This window comes from Callospermophilus lateralis, chromosome 4 (assembly GCF_048772815.1).
Source record: "Callospermophilus lateralis isolate mCalLat2 chromosome 4, mCalLat2.hap1, whole genome shotgun sequence".
NCBI classification, from domain to species: domain Eukaryota; kingdom Metazoa; phylum Chordata; class Mammalia; order Rodentia; family Sciuridae; genus Callospermophilus; species Callospermophilus lateralis.
In genome coordinates, this window is record NC_135308.1 from 91,741,128 (window position 1) to 91,758,442 (window position 17,315).

A 17,315-nucleotide genomic window follows, 5' to 3' on the forward strand; every position below is an offset into this window, starting at 1 on the left:
TGTTCAGTGCCTACTATGATATCTGCAACACTAATTACCACAAAAGGAATGGTGGGGTCAGAAGTTCATAATTGCAGCAACAATAAGTAGCCACAAACTAGATCCAGCAAGAAAGTAGACATCAGCTATCAACTACACCATCAACAGTACTAATAACTGCAACAATATAAATGGTAAGGATAGGGATTACATAAACTACTTACAGTTTATTAAGAGAAAAGGAAGTGGGGAGGGAAGCAAAAGAAAATTTAAAATATTCAAAAAGTCAACAGGGGAAGTAGAAGAGAGGTAACAAATAAGTATAAACATAGAGTAAAAACAACTAAGATAAACCAAATAGAGAACAAGAAAATTTGGCTATTATAGAGGGAAGAAAGAAAGTAAGAAGAGAATCAAAAAGAGAAAACAAAACCAACTAATCAATCAAACCCAAAATAACAACAACAACAAAAACTTAAGTTTACAAGGATAAGGTAAAATAAAAAATGAGTGAAAAAAAATTTAAAAAAATTACCTATGAACCAGTTGGCCCATATGTAATCACTCACATAAACACACACCCAGTGGAAAAAGAGAAAAAGGAAAAAAAATCTTAAATAAAGGGCTTGTCTCTGCTGAGGTGGTCAGAACTGTTGACAAGAGTGGATGTTCACAGCCTTTACCAGACTACCCTTTTCATTTCTTCTTGGGCTGTATACCCATCAGAAAAAAAGGGGCTGAGGGTTGTTCTGTCCTCCCTCTTTTTGATTTGTTCACAAAGCTGCCAGCTAAAGTAGCCTGGAACTAAATCTGGTTGTAATAACTCTCAGCCTCTCTTCTCACCAGTAGAAAGTGGGACAGATGGGAAATACTGGCAATTGGACTTTGTCCAGACAGACTAGATTAATGCAGTCCTAGGGTTGGGCTGATGCAGGGTTCTACACGGGAAGTTCTAGCAACTGAGATTTATCTCTGATCAGACCTTTGGAACTTTTTCAGATAGTATGTGCTCCAGATAAATCAACACACCCTAGGGCCATGCAGATACCAATCTCTGCTGGGCATCCAGATTTCAGGGGCCTCCTGAGAACTTCACTCATAGGGTCGGGTAGCCAACCCACTGCACTGTACACTCCACTGCTCATGAATGTTGTCTTTCCAGGATCAGACCCCAAGTATATTTGTGCGTGCCTGTCTATCCTCTGGACCTTCCGTGGCTGGTGCTGTGAGTCACCAGACCCGGAAGGAAAGTGAGCTAGCTGCACTTCCTTCCATATTCCCAGCCTGAATCCTCCTGGGTACAGTCCTCTCTGTTTTCATTTCAATCAGGCCGTGCCAGGCACATTCTAGACCATATGGCAGCTGCTTTCCAGGACTGTGTGGCAATGCTTGCTGTGATCTGCCAGGCTCCCACAGCAGCAAGCCACAGCCTGGCCACTTTGAGATGATCTCTTGTCTCGGCTAGCTCTGCTCTCACCAGCTGGGAAATGGTACCTTTTAAACACCAGCTTCCTGTGCAACCTCCAGTTCAGTGCAGTCTACTTTTGTATTTCACAGGTTCTTCCATGCCAAATTTTTTCACTGTGTTTCTTCCTTCTTCCTGTCTGTGTCACCCTTCCTTCTGTGGTGAACTGGTACCAACAGCCATGCCCCAGAGAGTTTGTTCTTGTTCTCTGTTTGAAGCTCTCAAATTTGTCTCTATGATCCTCTGACTGTCTAATACTGAATTTCAATGAACTCCCTCCTTCAAAGCAGTACTCCTGCTCCTGGAATCCCAAGCCACAGAGCAACTAGAACGTGCACCCTTCCTCTAATCTATCTTTGAGCTCCCTATGTCTTATGACATATTTATTTTTTAAATAAATCTGCCAATCTCTGTCTAAAATGCAGAATTAAGACCATTTGTATCCAGTGTTATTTTAGAGAGGTGTGAATCATTTCCTCTCATTTTGTTTATTTCTAATGTTTGATTCATTGCTTGTCCTCATTTGCTTATCTACTCTTTTTATTTATTTTTTTTAGGTGCTGGGGATTTAACTCAGGGCCATGTGCATGCAAGGCAAGCACTCTACCAAGTGAACTATATCCCCAGCCTGCTTATTTACTCTTAATAAAATTTATTCTTTGCCAAGCTCTTAGTTATTTTTATCTTCTTGTGTGTGTACTACTCCTTTAAGTATCTTCCGCAGTGCTGGCTTAGTGGTCATGAATTGCTCTAAGTTCTATTTTTCTTGAAAGGGTTTTATTTCTCCTTTGATTCTGAGGTACAGCTTTGCCAGATATAATAATATAGATTTTGTAGGTATTTTCTTTCAAGATTTAGAGTAGCATACCTTCCTGGGCTGTAGAATTTCTGCTGAGAAATCTCTGTTTCTGATGGGTTTCCCTTTGTAAATGACTTGACTATAATATGTCTTGGAAAGGTTCTTTTCGGATGGTTTCTATTTGGAGTTCTGAAAGTCTCCTCTAGTACTTGACCATCTCATTACCATGGGAAATTTTCTGCTGTTATCTCACTGAATAAGTTTTATTTTCCAATAGCCTGAATCTCTTTTTCATCAATATTTGAATCTTAAATTTGGTCTTTTAATGTTGTCCCAGAGCAATTGTATGTTACGTTCATAATTGCTTATTTTTTCCCTTACATTGTCTGGAAGGTATAGTATATCCACCTTGTCTTTGAGCCTTGTAATCTTTCCTTCTGCTTGATCGAGTCAAGACTATTGGCAAGACTCTTGACTGACTTAATTTGACTTATTCAGTTTTTCATTTCCAGATTCTGTTTGGTTCTTTTTCAGAATACCTATCTCCTCATTGAAATTCTTGTTCATATCTTGTATTGTTTCCCTTAGATCTTTCTTTATTCTTTTGATTCTCTGATCATCTTAACAATCAACATTTAAGATAATTTCCTTTTTTCCCACTTCAGCATGTATGGATTTGGTTATTAGGGAGTTATAAATTTTTAGAGGTGTCTTATTACCTCATCGTCTCATGTCTTATATTTCTATATTGATGTTGTCATCTCTGTTGATATGGGTTTCTCTTTCACTGTCATGTGGAGGTCTTTTTAATGAGTTGCTTTTCTTTACTGTGTGTCCCAGGCTGGGGATATCACTCATGTCAAAGGACATGGCATGTTCAAGTTGTTATGTTCAATCTCCAGAACCACTTTTAGAGGTGAAAAATCATGACTAGTAACAGTTATAGCTTGAAAGCAAACCATATCCTGACACATAATAACAACTTATTAAAATGTTCTCTATAATTCCAGTAACTAAAGAAGAAAGAACAGAATAGGCTGAAAATTTGGCAATAAAGAATATTAAATTAATCTAAACTACATAGAACATATAAATAAATTGGAAAAAAGGAAGAGCAAAAGAGGAGAAAGGCAGGAGAGAGAGAAAGATAACAAATGACACAAAATACAAAGAGTATATAGATAACAAAGAATAAAAAAAACCCCAATTAACACTTTTAAGAAAAGGGGAGAGATAAGTAAAAATGAGAAGAGAAAGAAAGACAAAAGAGAGAATTAAAATGGGAAAGAAGAAAAAGGTAGAGCAAATGCAACTAATGAATTAATTTATAAAGACATTTTATGAGCATAAAATTTCATAAAAGAATATAATAACAAAAAAGAATCAGAGCAACTCAATGCAGGCAAAATTAAAAATTAGGTAAGAAATACTAAAATTCCTCTATGTCACAGTTTTTTGAAGGTAGAAGGATTTATTTCAGGGACTTGCAGATTCAAAATGTGCCAGGTGTTGGGAGTGCTGTGTGTTTACTCTTTCCCACAACTAGATCAGCGTCCTGATCACAAAACCACATGGAACTCGGGCTCCAGAGCTTATCTTGGTTTTCAACCAAGATAGTTAGTGCTGATTTCTACCCCAGTTCATTATGTTCTCTAGTGGCACAGGGGAAATATACCCTCTCTAGCATGTATGGCTGTTTGGGGGGGTTGTCAGCCACGTTCAGGAGACTATTACCACAGTCCAACTCCACCCTTCTCTCATACTGCTCATGTGACTTTGTGAGCTCCTCCAGGAGCCTAGGCAACTCGGGGCCTCCTGCTTGAATAGAGGTGACAGTGTTGGTGAGTTCTTGGCCTGGCAATTGGAGGCCTCCCTGGTGGGAGTGACAGGTGTGTGTGTGTGTGTGTGTGTGTGTGTGTGTGTGTGTGTATGCTCACATCTTGGGGGATCTTGGTGTGCAGGGAAGAGAGTCCTGTTCCAGGCACCTGAAGGCATCTTGCCCTACTTCCATTTCCAGTTAGGAATAGATTCCCCCCTTCCTTCAAAGGCAGTCTCCATGGCAATAAGTTCTGCTATCTCCAGAGAACAACATGGGGATATTCTGTAACCTTCACAAAAATGGCTTCCCACCACAGCTCTCCATTCACTAGCTAAGAGGGACAGGTATTTTACTTTTCAGCTTTCTATGCAGTGTCTGTATTAGCTAAGTTTAGTCTAATTTTCTCTTCCTCTGAAGCGATTTTCCCCCCCAACTTTGCTTCTCTTTCTCTTCTTTTGTGTTCCCTCTTCTCCTGGCTCTGAGGGGTGAGGTTCAGAATGACGCCATCCCTCTTGCTCTCTGTTCCAGTGATCAGAATCTCTCCGAGTCTCTGTTTAATATCAAACCTTAATGTAGTCCCTTATTTCTCCCCCTTGCCACATAGCTGTTCCCAGCTATTTCCAATTCTGAACTGTTGAGGATTTGGAACTTTCAGACTGTTTCTACTCTGCCATCTTGATCTCCCCCATCATTAACCCTTCACAAATAGCTGTGTGTGGGGTGCTGCACCTGTAGTTCCAGCTCCTCAGGGGAATCACTTGAACCCAGGGAGTTCAAAAGCCAGCCTGGGCAATATTGGTGAGACCCTGTTTAAAACGTCTTCAAAATTCCTTTAAACTTATTAAGAGAGATTTCATCCATTTCAATTTCTTTGGGCTTTGTTGTTAGAGAGTTGTTATGTTCTTTTGGAGGCATCATATTACCTTATATTTTTTTTTCCTTTTCATATCTATCGGGCTCCTTTGTTGAGATTTGTGCATAATCTACCACTTGGGCTGGCCTTCTTTAGTGGCTTTTTCCTGAAAATGTATCTTGGGGTATCAGTTTGGTAGGCAATATTGGTTTTTTTTTTTTTTAATTAATTTTTATTGTAGGTTGTTCAAAACATTACATAGTTCTTGATATATCATATTTCACACTTTGATTCAAGTGGGATATGCGCTCCCATTTTTACCCCATATACAGATTGCAGAATCACATCATTTGCACAACAATTGATTTACATATTGCCATTCTGGTGTCTGTTGTATTCTGCTGCCTTTCCTATCCTCTACTATCCCCCCTCCCCCCTCCCCTCCCCTCTTCTCTCTCTAACCCCTCTACTGTAATTCATTTCTCCCCCTTATATTTTTCCTCCTTTCCCCTCACTTCCTCTTGTATGTAATTTTGTATACCCCTGAGGGTCTCCTTCCATTTACATGCAATTTCCCTTCTCTCTCCCTTTCCCTCCCACCTCTCATCCCTGTTTAATGTTAATCTTCTTCTCATGCTCTTTGTCCCTACTCTGTTCTTAGCTACTCTCCTTATATCAAAGAAGACATTTGGCATTTGTTTTTAAGGGATTGGCTGGCTTCACTTAGCATAATCTGCTCTAATGCCATCCATTTCCCTCCAAATTCTATGATTTTGTCATTTCTTAATGCAGAGTAATACTCCATTGTGTATAAATGCCACATTTTTTTTATCCATTCGTCTATTGAAGGGCATCTAGGTTGGTTCCACAGTCTTGCTATTGTGAATTGTGCTGCTATGAACATGGATGTAGCAGTGTCCCTATAGTGTGCTCTTTTTAGGTCTTTAGGGAATAGACCGAGTAGGGGAATAGCTGGATCAAATGGTGGTTCCATTCCGAGCTTTCCAAGAAATCTCCATACTGCTTTCCAAATTGGCCGCACCAATTTGCAGTCCCACCAGCAATGTACAAGAGTACCCTTTTCCCCACATCCTCGCCAGCACTTGTTGCTGTTTGACTTCCTAATGGCTGCCAATCTTACTGGAGTGAGATGGTATCTTAGGGTGGTTTTGATTTGCATTTCTCTGACTGCTAGAGATGGTGAGCATTTTTTCATATACTTGTTGATTGATTGTATGTCCTCCTCTGAGAAATTTCTGTTCAGGTCCTTGGCCCATTTGTTGATTGGGTTATTCGTTATCTCATTGTCTAATTTTTTTAGTTCTTTGTATATTCTGGATATTAGGGCTCTGTCTGAAGTGTGAGGAGTAAAGATTTGTTCCCAGGACGTAGGCTCCCTATTTACCTCTCTTATTGTTTCTTTTGCTGAGAAAAAACTTTTTAGTTTGAGTAAGTCCCATTTGTTGATTCTAGTTATTAACTGTTGTGCTATGGGTGTCCTATTGAGGAATTTGGAGCCCGACCCCACAGTATGTAGATCATAGCCAACTTTTTCTTCTATCAGACGCCATGTCTCTGATTTGATATCAAGTTCCTTGATCCACTTTGAGTTAACTTTTGTGCATGGCGAGAGAAAGGGATTCAGTTTCATTTTGTTGCATATGGATTTCCAGTTTTCCCAACACCATTTGTTGAAGATGCTATCCTTCTTCCATTGCATGCTTTTAGCCCCTTTATCAAATATAAGATAGTTGTAGTTTTGTGGATTGGTTTCTGTGTCCTCTATTCTGTACCATTGGTCCACCCGCCTGTTTTGGTACCAGTACCATGCTGTTTTTGTTACTATTGCTCTGTAGTATAGTTTGAAGTCTGGTATAGCTATACCGCCTGATTCACACTTCCTGCTTAGCATTGTTTTTGCTATTCTGGGTCTTTTATTTTTCCATATGAATTTCATGATTGCTTTCTCTATTTCTACAAGAAATGCCGTTGGGATTTTGATTGGCATTGCATTAAACCTATAGAGAACTTTTGGTAATATCGCCATTTTGATGATGTTACTTCTACCTATCCATGAACAGGGTATATTTTTCCATCTTCTAAGATCTTCTTCTATTTCTCTCTTTAGGGTTCTGTAGTTTTCATTGTATAAGTCTTTCACCTCTTTTGTTAGGTTGATTCCCAAGTATTTTATTTTTTTTGAGGATATTGTGAATGGGGTGGTTGTCCTCATTTCCATTTCAGAGGATTTGTCGCTGATATACAGGAATGCCTTTGATTTATGCGTGTTGATTTTATAGCCTGCCACTTTGCTGAATTCATTTATTAGCTCTAATAGTTTCTTTGTAGACCCTTTTGGGTCTGCTAGGTATAGAATCATGTCATCTGCAAATAGTGATAATTTGAGTTCTTCTTTTCCTATTTTTATGCCTTTAATTTCTTTCGTCTGTCTAATTGCTCTGGCCAGTGACTCGAGAACTATGTTGAACAGAAGTGGTGAGAGAGGGCATCCCTGTCTTGTTCCAGATTTTAGAGGGAATGCCTTCAGTTTTTCTCCATTCAGAATGATGCTAGCCTGAGGCTTGGCATAGATTGCTTTTACAATATTGAGGTATGTTCCTGTTATCCCTATTTTTTCTAGAGTTTTGAACATAAAGGGATGCTGTACTTTGTCGAATGCTTTTTCCGCATCTATCGAGATGATCATATGGTTCTTATTTTTAAGCCTATTGATGTGGTGAATAACATTTATTGATTTCCGTATATTGAACCAGCCTTGCATCCCAGGGATAAATCCTACCTGATCATGGTGCACAATTTTTTTGATATGTTTTTGTATCCGGTTCGCCAGAAGTTTATTGAGGATTTTTGCATCTAGGTTCATTAGAGATATTGGTCTGTAGTTTTCTTTCTTTGTAGTGTCTTTGTCTGGTTTAGGAATCAGGGTGATGTTGGCCTCATAGAATGAATTTGGTAGTTCTCCCTCTTTTTCTATTTCCTGAAATAGCTTGAAAAGTATTGGTATTAGTTCCTCTTTAAAGGTTTTGTAAAACTCTGCTGTATACCCATCCGGTCCTGGGCTTTTCTTAGTTGGTAGTCTTTTGATGGTATCTTCTATTTCCTCAATTGATATTGGTCTGTTTAGGTTGTCAATATCCTCCTGACTCAATCTGGGCAAATCATATGACTTAAGAAATTTATCGATGCCTTCACTATCTTCTATTTTATTGGAGTATAAGGATTCAAAATAGTTTCTGATAATCTTCTGTATTTCTGAAGTGTCTGTTGTGATATTGCCTTTTTCATCCCGTATGCTGGTAATTTGAGTTCTCTCTCTTCTTCTCTTCGTTAGCGTGGCTAAGGGTCTGTCGATTTTATTTATTTTTTCAAAGAACCAACTTTTAGTTTTGTCAATTTTTTCAATTGTTTCTTTCGTTTCGATTTCATTAATTTCAGCTCTGATTTTAATTATTTCTTGTCTTCTACTTCTTTTGCTGTTGTTTTGCTCTTCTTTTTCTAGGATTCTGAGTTGAAGTATTAGATCATTTATTTGTTGGTTTTTTCTTTTTCTAAGGAATGAACTCCAAGCAATAAATTTTCCCCTTAGAACTGCTTTCAATGTGTCCCATAGATTCCGATATGTTGTGTCTGTGTTTTCATTTATCTCTAAGAATTTTTTAATTTCCTCCTTGATGTCTTCTATAACCCATTGATCATTCAGTAACCTAGTGTTCATTCTCCAGGTGATGCATGATTTTTCCTTACTTCTTTTATCGTTAATTTTCAATTTCATTCCATTATGGTCAGATAAGATGCATGGTATTATCTCTACTCCTTTATATTGTCTTAGAGTTGCCCTGTGACATAATATATGATCTATTTTTGAGAAGGATCCATGTGCTGCTGAGAAAAAAGTGTAACTGCTTGATGTTGGGTGGTATATTCTATATATGTCAATTAAGTCTAGGTTATTAATTGTGTTATTGAGCTCTACAGTTTCCTTATTCAACTTTTGTTTGGAAGATCTGTCCAGTGGTGAGAGAGGTGTGTTGAAGTCTCCCATGATTATTGTATGGTGGTCTATTAGACTCTTGAACTTGAGAAGAGTTTGTTTGATGAACATAGCTGCACCATTGTTTGGGACATATATATTTATGATTGTTATGTCTTGTTGGTGTATGGTTCCCTTAAGAAGTATGTAGTGTCCCTCTTCATCCCTTTTGATTAACTTTGGCTTGAAATCTATTTTATTTGATATGAGTATGGACACTCCTGCTTGTTTCCGAAGTCCATATGAGTGATATGATTTTTCCCAACCTTTCACTTTCAGTCTATGTATGTCTTTTCCTATCAAATGCGTCTCCTGAAGGCAGCATATTGTTGGGTCTTGTTTTGTGATCCATTCTACTAGCCTGTGTCTCTTAATTGGTGAGTTTAAGCCATTAACATTTAGGGTTATTATTGAGATATGGGTTGTTCTTCCAGCCATATTTGTTTATTTATGTTACTAAACATGGTTTGTTTTCCTCTTTGATTATTCCCCCCCCTTTACTGTACTACCTCCCGCTGTTGGTTTTCATTGATATTTTCCATTTCCTCTTCCTGTAATATTTTGCCAAGGATGTTTTGAAGAGATGGTTTTCTAGCTGCAAATTCTTTTAACTTTTGTTTATCATGGAAGGTTTTAATTTCATCTTCCATCCTGAAGCTTAATTTCGCGGGATACACAATTCTTGGTTGGAACCCCTTTTCTTTCAGTGTTTGAAATATGTTATTCCAGGATCTTCTAGCTTTGAGAGTCTGTGTTGAAAGATCAGCTGTTATCCTGATTGGTTTACCCCTAAATGTAATCTGCTTCCTTTCTCTTGTAGCTTTTAAAATTCTCTCCTTATTCTGTATGTTGGGCATCTTCATTATAATGTGTCTAGGTGTGGATCTCTTATGATTTTGCACATTCGGCGTCCTGTAGGCTTCTAGGATTTGGGATTCTGTCTCATTCTTCAAGTCTGGGAAGTTTTCTCGTATTATTTCGTTGAATAGATTGCTCATTCCTTTGGTATGGACCTCAGTACCTTCCTGTATCCCAATGACTCTTAAGTTTGGTCTCTTTATGTTATCCCATATTTCTTGAATGTTCTGCTCATGGTTTCTTAACAGCTTTGCTGAGCTGTCTATGTTCTTCTCCAGTTGAAATACTTTGTCTTCATTGTCTGATGTTCTATCTTCTAAGTGTTCTACTCTGCTGGTAGTATTCTCAATTGAGTTTTTAAGTTGGTTTATTGTTTCCTGCATTTCCAGGATTTCTGTTTGTTTGTTTTTTATAACCTCTATCTCCCTGTATAATTGATCTTTTACTTCTTGGATTTGTTTATGTAATTGATTGTCAAAGTGGTCGAAGTGGTCTTTCATTGACTGATTTTGCTGTCTAATGTCTTCCTTGAGACTCCAGATCATCTGAAGCATGTATATCCTGAATTCTTTATCTGACATTCCATCTGCTGCAGAAATTACCTCTTCTAAAGTTGAGTTGACCTGCATTGCTTGTGGTCCTTTCTTTCCTTGTCTTTTCATATTGATCGCGTTTCTTTCTGCTTGGTGAAACTGTTGTGTTATTGATTTTTCCCCCTATATATTTATATTGCTCTTGTATAGCTGCAAAGTCTCCCTCGCAGGCTTTGGCGGTGGTTCTTCCCCTCCTCCAATTGAGGCAATGTGCCTACCACGCCGGGAGGCGGCTGTGCCTGTACTTTCGATGGGCCTGTTCTTTCGGTGGTCACAGGTCCGTCTACCTTGCAGGCGTGAGCAGTGGCTTTGCCCCTCCGCTGGCCACTAGGCCTGTTCTGTCTGTTGGTTGCAGGTCTGTCTACCTAAAAGGCGCTGGTGGCGGCTCTGCCCCTCCCCCAACTGGGGCGATGTATCTGGCGGGCCACTGGGCCTGTTTTATCAGTGGTCACGGTTCCGCCTACCTTGCACGTGCGTGGAGCAGCTGTGTCCCTCCGAGAGTTGCTGGGCCTAACCTGCCAATGGGTGTCAAGTGCACCTACCTTGCAGGCCCGGGGGTAGCTCTGCCGCTCCGCGGGTTGCTGGGCCTGATATGCTGGTGAGACGCAGGTTTGCCTACCTTGCAGGCGCCTGGCGGCTCTGCCCCTCCCCCAACCGGGGCGGGGCGATGTGTCTGGCCGTCCTCTGAGCCTGTTCTGTTGGTGGTCAGGGTACTGCCTACCTAGCAGGCTCGTGGGGCAGCTGTGCCCCTCCGCAGTTTGTTGGGCCTGACCTGCTGGTGTGTGGCAAGTGCGCCTTCCTTGCAGGCCCGGGGGTGGCTCTGCCGCTCCGTGGTTGCTGGGCCTGATCTGTTGGTGAGTCGCAGGTCTGTGTAACTTGCAGGCGCCCGGCGGCTCTGCCCCTCCCCCAACTGGGGCGGGGCGATGTGTCTGGCCGGCCTCTGGGCCTGTTCTGTTGGTAGTCAGAGTTCTGCCTACCTAGCAGGCTCGTGGGGCAGCTGTGCCCCTCCGCAATTTGTTGGGCCTGACCTGCCAGTGGGTGGCAAGTGCCCCTACCTTGCAGGCCCGGGGTGGCTCTGCCGCTCCGCGGTTGCTGGGTCTGATCAGCTGGTGATTCGCAGGTCTGCGTAACTTGCAGGCGCCCGGCGGCTCTGCCCCTCCCCCAACCTGAGCGATGTGTCTGGCAGTCCACTGGACCTGTTTTGTCGGTGGTCACAGTTCTGCCTGCCTTGCACACACGTGGAGCAGCTGTTTCATTAGTGCCTGGGCACACTCTCCTTGTTTGCCTCCCTCAGGCCCTTAGTTTGTAGAGCTTGGGGCTGAGCACCCCCAGCAAACTTGCTTACCTTCTGGTAGCCACGCCCCCGTATCTGATGCAAGAGACCTCAGTTGTCAGCACCGGTGGGAGCTGTAGCCGTGAGTCCCATGCCAAGGCGAGTCGGTGCAAGAGACCTCAGTTGTCAGCACTGGTGGGAGCGGTAGCTGGGAGTCCCGCGCCGCGCGGTTCCCGCCGGCTCCTGTGCCAGCACCGCCGCGGCTCCCACCGGCTCCCGTGCCGCTGCTGCGGCTCCCGCCGGTTCCGGCCGGCTCCCGTGCCGCTGTCCCGGCTGCCGCCGGCTCCCTCGCCGCAGCCCCAGCTCCCGCCAGCTCCCTCGCCGTAGCCGCCGCTGCCGCCGGCTCCCTCGCCGAAGCCGCAGCTCCCGCCGGCTCCGTGCCGCCCTCGGTCTGGCTATTGCGCTCACAGGAGAGCTGGGAGGGGCCCTTAAGTTTTCCCCGCTGATCTATAGCTGAAAGAGCTGTGATCAGTCAAAAAAAAAAAAAAAAAAAAAAAAACAGAGATGATGACGTCAGCTCTCCAAGATGGTGGCCGCTGGCTTCCTCTGTGGTCTGACCGATGTGGAGAACCGAATTGGATGGCTTCCTTCCCCGTCTCAAGCCCAGAATTCAGCTCTGAGTACAGTATTTGCACAGCTGGCGGGGCCTGCAGAATCCGTAGCACTGTATCTTTGCATTGTTATCTTACCGTCGTTTCCCAGCGAGCGCCGCAGACTCTGGCCGCAGGGCGATTTGCTGCATACGCAGCGTGACCCTCCGTGCGGACAAATCTCTCGCGTTTGAGCTCCAGTAGCAGGACCTTATGCAATGGAAATCCTTCCTCTAGGTTTCGGAGCACCCCAATTTTGCTGGAAATTCCTAACAAGCTAGCTTTTATCCATTCTACCTTGTCTTTTTCCTGCTCAGTGACGCAGTACACGGGAGTGCTGCACTCCTTTCGCAGCCATCTTCGTCGGTCTCGGCAATATTGGTTTTTATTCTACCTGGGCACCTTAGTGTAGTCTTTTTGTAGCTGCTTTGGCTGTGATTAGTGACTTTGGGTGCAGTGCATACTGGGGCAGAGTTGAAACCCACTCTGTGGGCCATGTCCAAGTGGGGACATACTAGTGTTCAGGCAGGTATGGTGTAGTCAGCAGAATGTGTGTGGTGTTCCTTCCAAGCTTGATCCTACAATGGGAGTAGTGACCCCTGTTGAGTGACAGGGTTTCCTCGGGCACTGTTGATGCATTATGCTGCTAGCAAGGGCCTCTGGCACCGGCAGCACCAGCAGTGTGGTGGGGCTTGAAGCACTTGTCCTCTGATCAACAGTGGTGTGGGCCCCCATGCCACATGGGGAGAGGTGGTGGTGGGAACAACAGCACCTCCTCCGGGGGGCTCACATGGAGTCCTGACAGAACTGTGTGATCAGAAAGGATGCGGGGTGGGGTGGCAACAGGAATCATGGTGTTCTTCTCTGCTGCTTTGGAGGTAATACCTGCCTAGGAGCAGGACCTTGCATGGAGCTGGTTATGGTTGCTCTCTGTGCTTCCTTTGGCTGTGCATGATTGGAACCTGGGAGTTGCTCAAAGCCCCCTCAGCACACCCTTGAGTTAGCCAGCAGCAGGAACCATGGTGTTCCGTCCTTGCCTGTCAGTCATAGGCACCTGAGAGGACAAACACCTTGATATCCCCTCCATTTCTTTCCATGTCTCAACACCCATTCCTTATAGTGCAGGGCACCCAACAGACTTGGGACAGAGTCACTCTGCTGGGCCCATTTGGTACATGAGGCAGCTATCTGATGAGCCAGAGCAGCGAATGTTTGTGGGAGTCCCAGAGATGGGAATATGGAGAGTTTTCTGACCCCTAATGCTGTTCAAATTCAGACAATAGGTCCTTTCTCATATGGCTCCTGCCTATAGCACCCTGAGGGTTCTCTGGGATTTGATAAGAAATCCTTTTCCAAAGCAAGGCTACTCTGCAGATTTCAGATTACTTATCTAAGTGGGCTGCAAGTCTATGGGTGTTGTGAAACTTTCAAGCAGCTAAGATTGCCAGCATCCACACTGACAGACTTGCTGGAACTCTTTTTTACTCTTACCCCTGCAGAGAGGAAATTTCCCTCTCTTCCTACCACAGATCTGAGATGATCTGTGGAGCTAGTATGGTATTTTTGTTCTTCTTTCTATGCTGTTGTCCCAGGTTTCTGAATTTTGCAAGATTCCAGTTTCTTCTGGTTTCCAGAACTCTTGCATGGTTACCTCCTCTCAAAATGCAGCTATGCCCCTGTTAATTTGTAGAAGAGGTGAATGCTGGGCACCTCTGTTTGTCCATCTGATTCTCCTAATAACGAATGTCTTGTACTTTTATAATGCATTTAACCAATCCACTTTAATTGGATATTATTTTTTTCTCTACTATAAACATACCACATGAACATTTCTTGCAGCAAATAATTTGCATGCATACTTGATTATAGTGGGGTTTATATGTACCCAGAAAGCCTCTCTGCTTGGATATATGTTTAAGGAATTATTTCTCTGAAGAAAATAAGGAATCATCTATACTTATTAGGAATTGAGTCATGCAGTTATGGAGACTGGCAAGACCCAAAATCTGAAGTGTGAATCACAAATCTGGGGTGTCAAGAGAGACAGTTTAGTTCATAATAGCTAGGTTCAAGTTTGAAGACCTGAGAAGTAGGAGAGCTGAGGGTGTAGCTCTAGTCTAACAGTTGGCAGGTTTAAGAGGATGGAAGAGCCAGTATTTTAGATCGAGCCCAAATGCAGAAAAAAGAAACCAGTTTGTTTCCCAATTTGAAGGCATTTTCTCCTACTCTGGGGAGAGTCAAGTCTTTCGTTCTATTAAGGCCCTAGAGGGATTGGATAGAACCCGTCTTCATTAGGGAGAACTATCTGTTTCACTTAGTCTATAGGTTTAAATGTTAATCTTGTCTAAAAAATCCTTACATAAATGCCAACATTTGACTAAATGTTTAACACCTTTTCAGCTTTGACAGTATGTGATAGAAGGTTTAGAGTTTTAGTGAGGAAAATGATGAAAAGATATTTTTGTTGGCCTTTCAGGTTTTTACCCCCAATTCTACTACAAATAAGGAATCAGATCATCTCTCTAATTTGCATAAATAGTTGTTAGTCAATATGACTAACAAAAAAAACTAGAGGAGAAAAAGTTTATTTGGGCTCATGGTTTTAGAGACTTCAGTCTGTGACCAGCCGACTCCATTGCCCTGGGCAGAAGGGTGGCAGAAGAAAGCTGCTCAGCTCATGGCAGTTTGGAAGCAGAGGGGTGGGGAGCCATAAATAGGATATAACCCCCAAGAGGATACCCCCAATGACCTACTTCCTCTAGCCTACAGTTGCCTCCCAGAAGTTCATTCAAATTCAAGTTGATTAATCCGCTGATTAGGTTACAGCTTCCATAGCATAATTGGAATTCCATCATCTCATCTGTGAACATTGCTGCATTTGGAGTCATGTTTCCAAAACATGAGCTTATTAGGACAGGTCATATTCCAAGTGACAGCAATTTTATTTCAGTTTCTAATCTTCCTGTCATATCGAAATAACCTATTGCATTAAATTATTATTTTCATTAAATGTATTCAGTTTCCTTTAAAATTTTCTCCTCCTCCTAATTATAAGACATTTTTCTCTAGGCCACCATTTATACTTCCTCAAGGGAAGAATCTTCAATCCTGCATCTCTCATCAACCTTCTGCTTATTTTTCCCCTTCTTGCCAGCCAAAGGCAAGCCTTAGGTTGGAATAAAAGAGAAGTCTTATGTTTAAAGAAGATTGCTGTATCAGTTAATAACAATTGGATGACTTCAATTTCTAATGTGATGGTAGGATTCATTTAAGAATAATTCGCCCCCACCAAAGTCAAAGTTTTTACTTTAAACTGAAATCTAGGGCAGAGGAAATTTTCCTTAACTAAATGCTTTCTCAGGAAAAACAAAACAAAAAACAAAAAAGAGAATTAGCATTTTTCTCACTTCCATAATTATTAACTACATATATTATCAATATATAAACCTCACAATAACTCTATATGATCAGTGTCTTCATCCTAATTTCACAGGTGACTGAGGCACTGAGAGAGAGGGAATTTTTCAGAGTCATATGGCTAGTAATCTATGGAACCAAGATTTTACTCCAGGTCCATTAGTCTCCAACTGAAGGCCAGTGGTCTTTCCACTGTGCTGTGCCTGCTTGACAGAAGTCCAGGGTTATATGTTGTATTTCTAAGGTCCAAAGGGCCTAACAAAGTTTAGCATCCAATTCATTAAAAATGTGTCTTTTTCCATCTTTCAAAATTTGCCTTTGTTCTTCCTAAGGCTCAGTAGAAGTGAGCAAAATAATAGATTACCTGCGACAAACAGCTAGCCAAGATTCTGAAGACACTAGCCTTGAAGAGTTGTGGAACATGCTTGATCCTGAAAGGAGAGACCCACATGTGGATCTGGAAACCTTCCAAACCATCATGAAAGAATGGATGGCTTTCAGTGCAAACAAATGGTAATCAGAGTCTCAGCAGAGTGTGTTTAAAGACTTTGTTTTAACAATCATTATAATTGGTGGCTAATCATTGTTTTATGTGTCAATGGAAATACTATAATCCAATGCTTTTAGAATCTCCTGAAAGATTTTAAGCTGATGGTTGGATACCATCACCAGGATTCAGTACATTTGTGTGAAAGTCTGATGATTTGTGTTCTAGCAAATTTCCAGGTAAAATTGCTGCTGCTTGTGGGATGGGCAGCCTTTGAGGACCATTGTCCTAATATGCTAATTATGATAATGTTCCTTTTTGTGATTGGTGGGAAGCACATAATACATTCTCACTAGGAATTGAGCTGGCATGGGTGCCAAGTGAATTATCGATATCATCAAATCTCCAGGACATGCAAGAGTGAATTCTTCTTTTAGGGCAGTAGGGCTACAGATGCAGGAAGGCTAAAGGGAAAAGGAAAGAACTGTGGGTAGGAGAAAAAGATGAACAAAAGAGAATGATGTCCATGACTCAGATGCATTGGCAGATACTAGAGAAGTGCATTTCCTTTTTCAGGAAGCCAAGCTGCTGTGTCTGCTAGCCACCAATCTCCAGCTGATACATATGAGGGATGTGCTTTAACCAAAACAAACGAATGAACCCTTCAAAACCAAAAAGTAGCAATACTTGCTAGATTTCTGGCACAAAAATCTAAGGATGGATAGATGACCTAAGTCATCTATCCTTAGATGATTCCGTTATCTTTCCTTAAGATGGATGATTTCCTTAAGAAAATATAGCTAGAATGTTGTATGCCAAACATGGATTAATAATAACCAATATAAGTATACAAAAGTATACAATTTTGCCCATCAATTTAACAGATTTAAAAGAATGACTTTGTTTCATGGTGTGGGTAGGTAGAATAAACCCTCTCATACATTGTTGGGAGAAGTGCAAGTTGGAACAGTTTTTTAAAAAGCATTTGATAAGTTGTATATCAAACTTTTAAAGTATGCAATCTCTGTGAGTTGGTAATGAAATGTGATGAAATATAATCAAATGCTGTAA

At 41.8% G+C, this 17,315-nt stretch overlaps 1 protein-coding gene across 1 annotated transcript in view; it reads left to right on the forward strand.

Moving 5' to 3' along the window:
• Positions 1 to 17,315, forward strand: part of Irag2 (inositol 1,4,5-triphosphate receptor associated 2) — a 121,169-nt gene that overhangs the window by 21,408 nt on the left and 82,446 nt on the right. Inside the window, exon 3 of the mRNA XM_076854213.1 lies at positions 16,090 to 16,270. Coding sequence (XP_076710328.1) covers positions 16,090 to 16,270 — 181 coding nt within the window. The remainder of the gene's footprint in view (positions 1 to 16,089; positions 16,271 to 17,315) is intronic.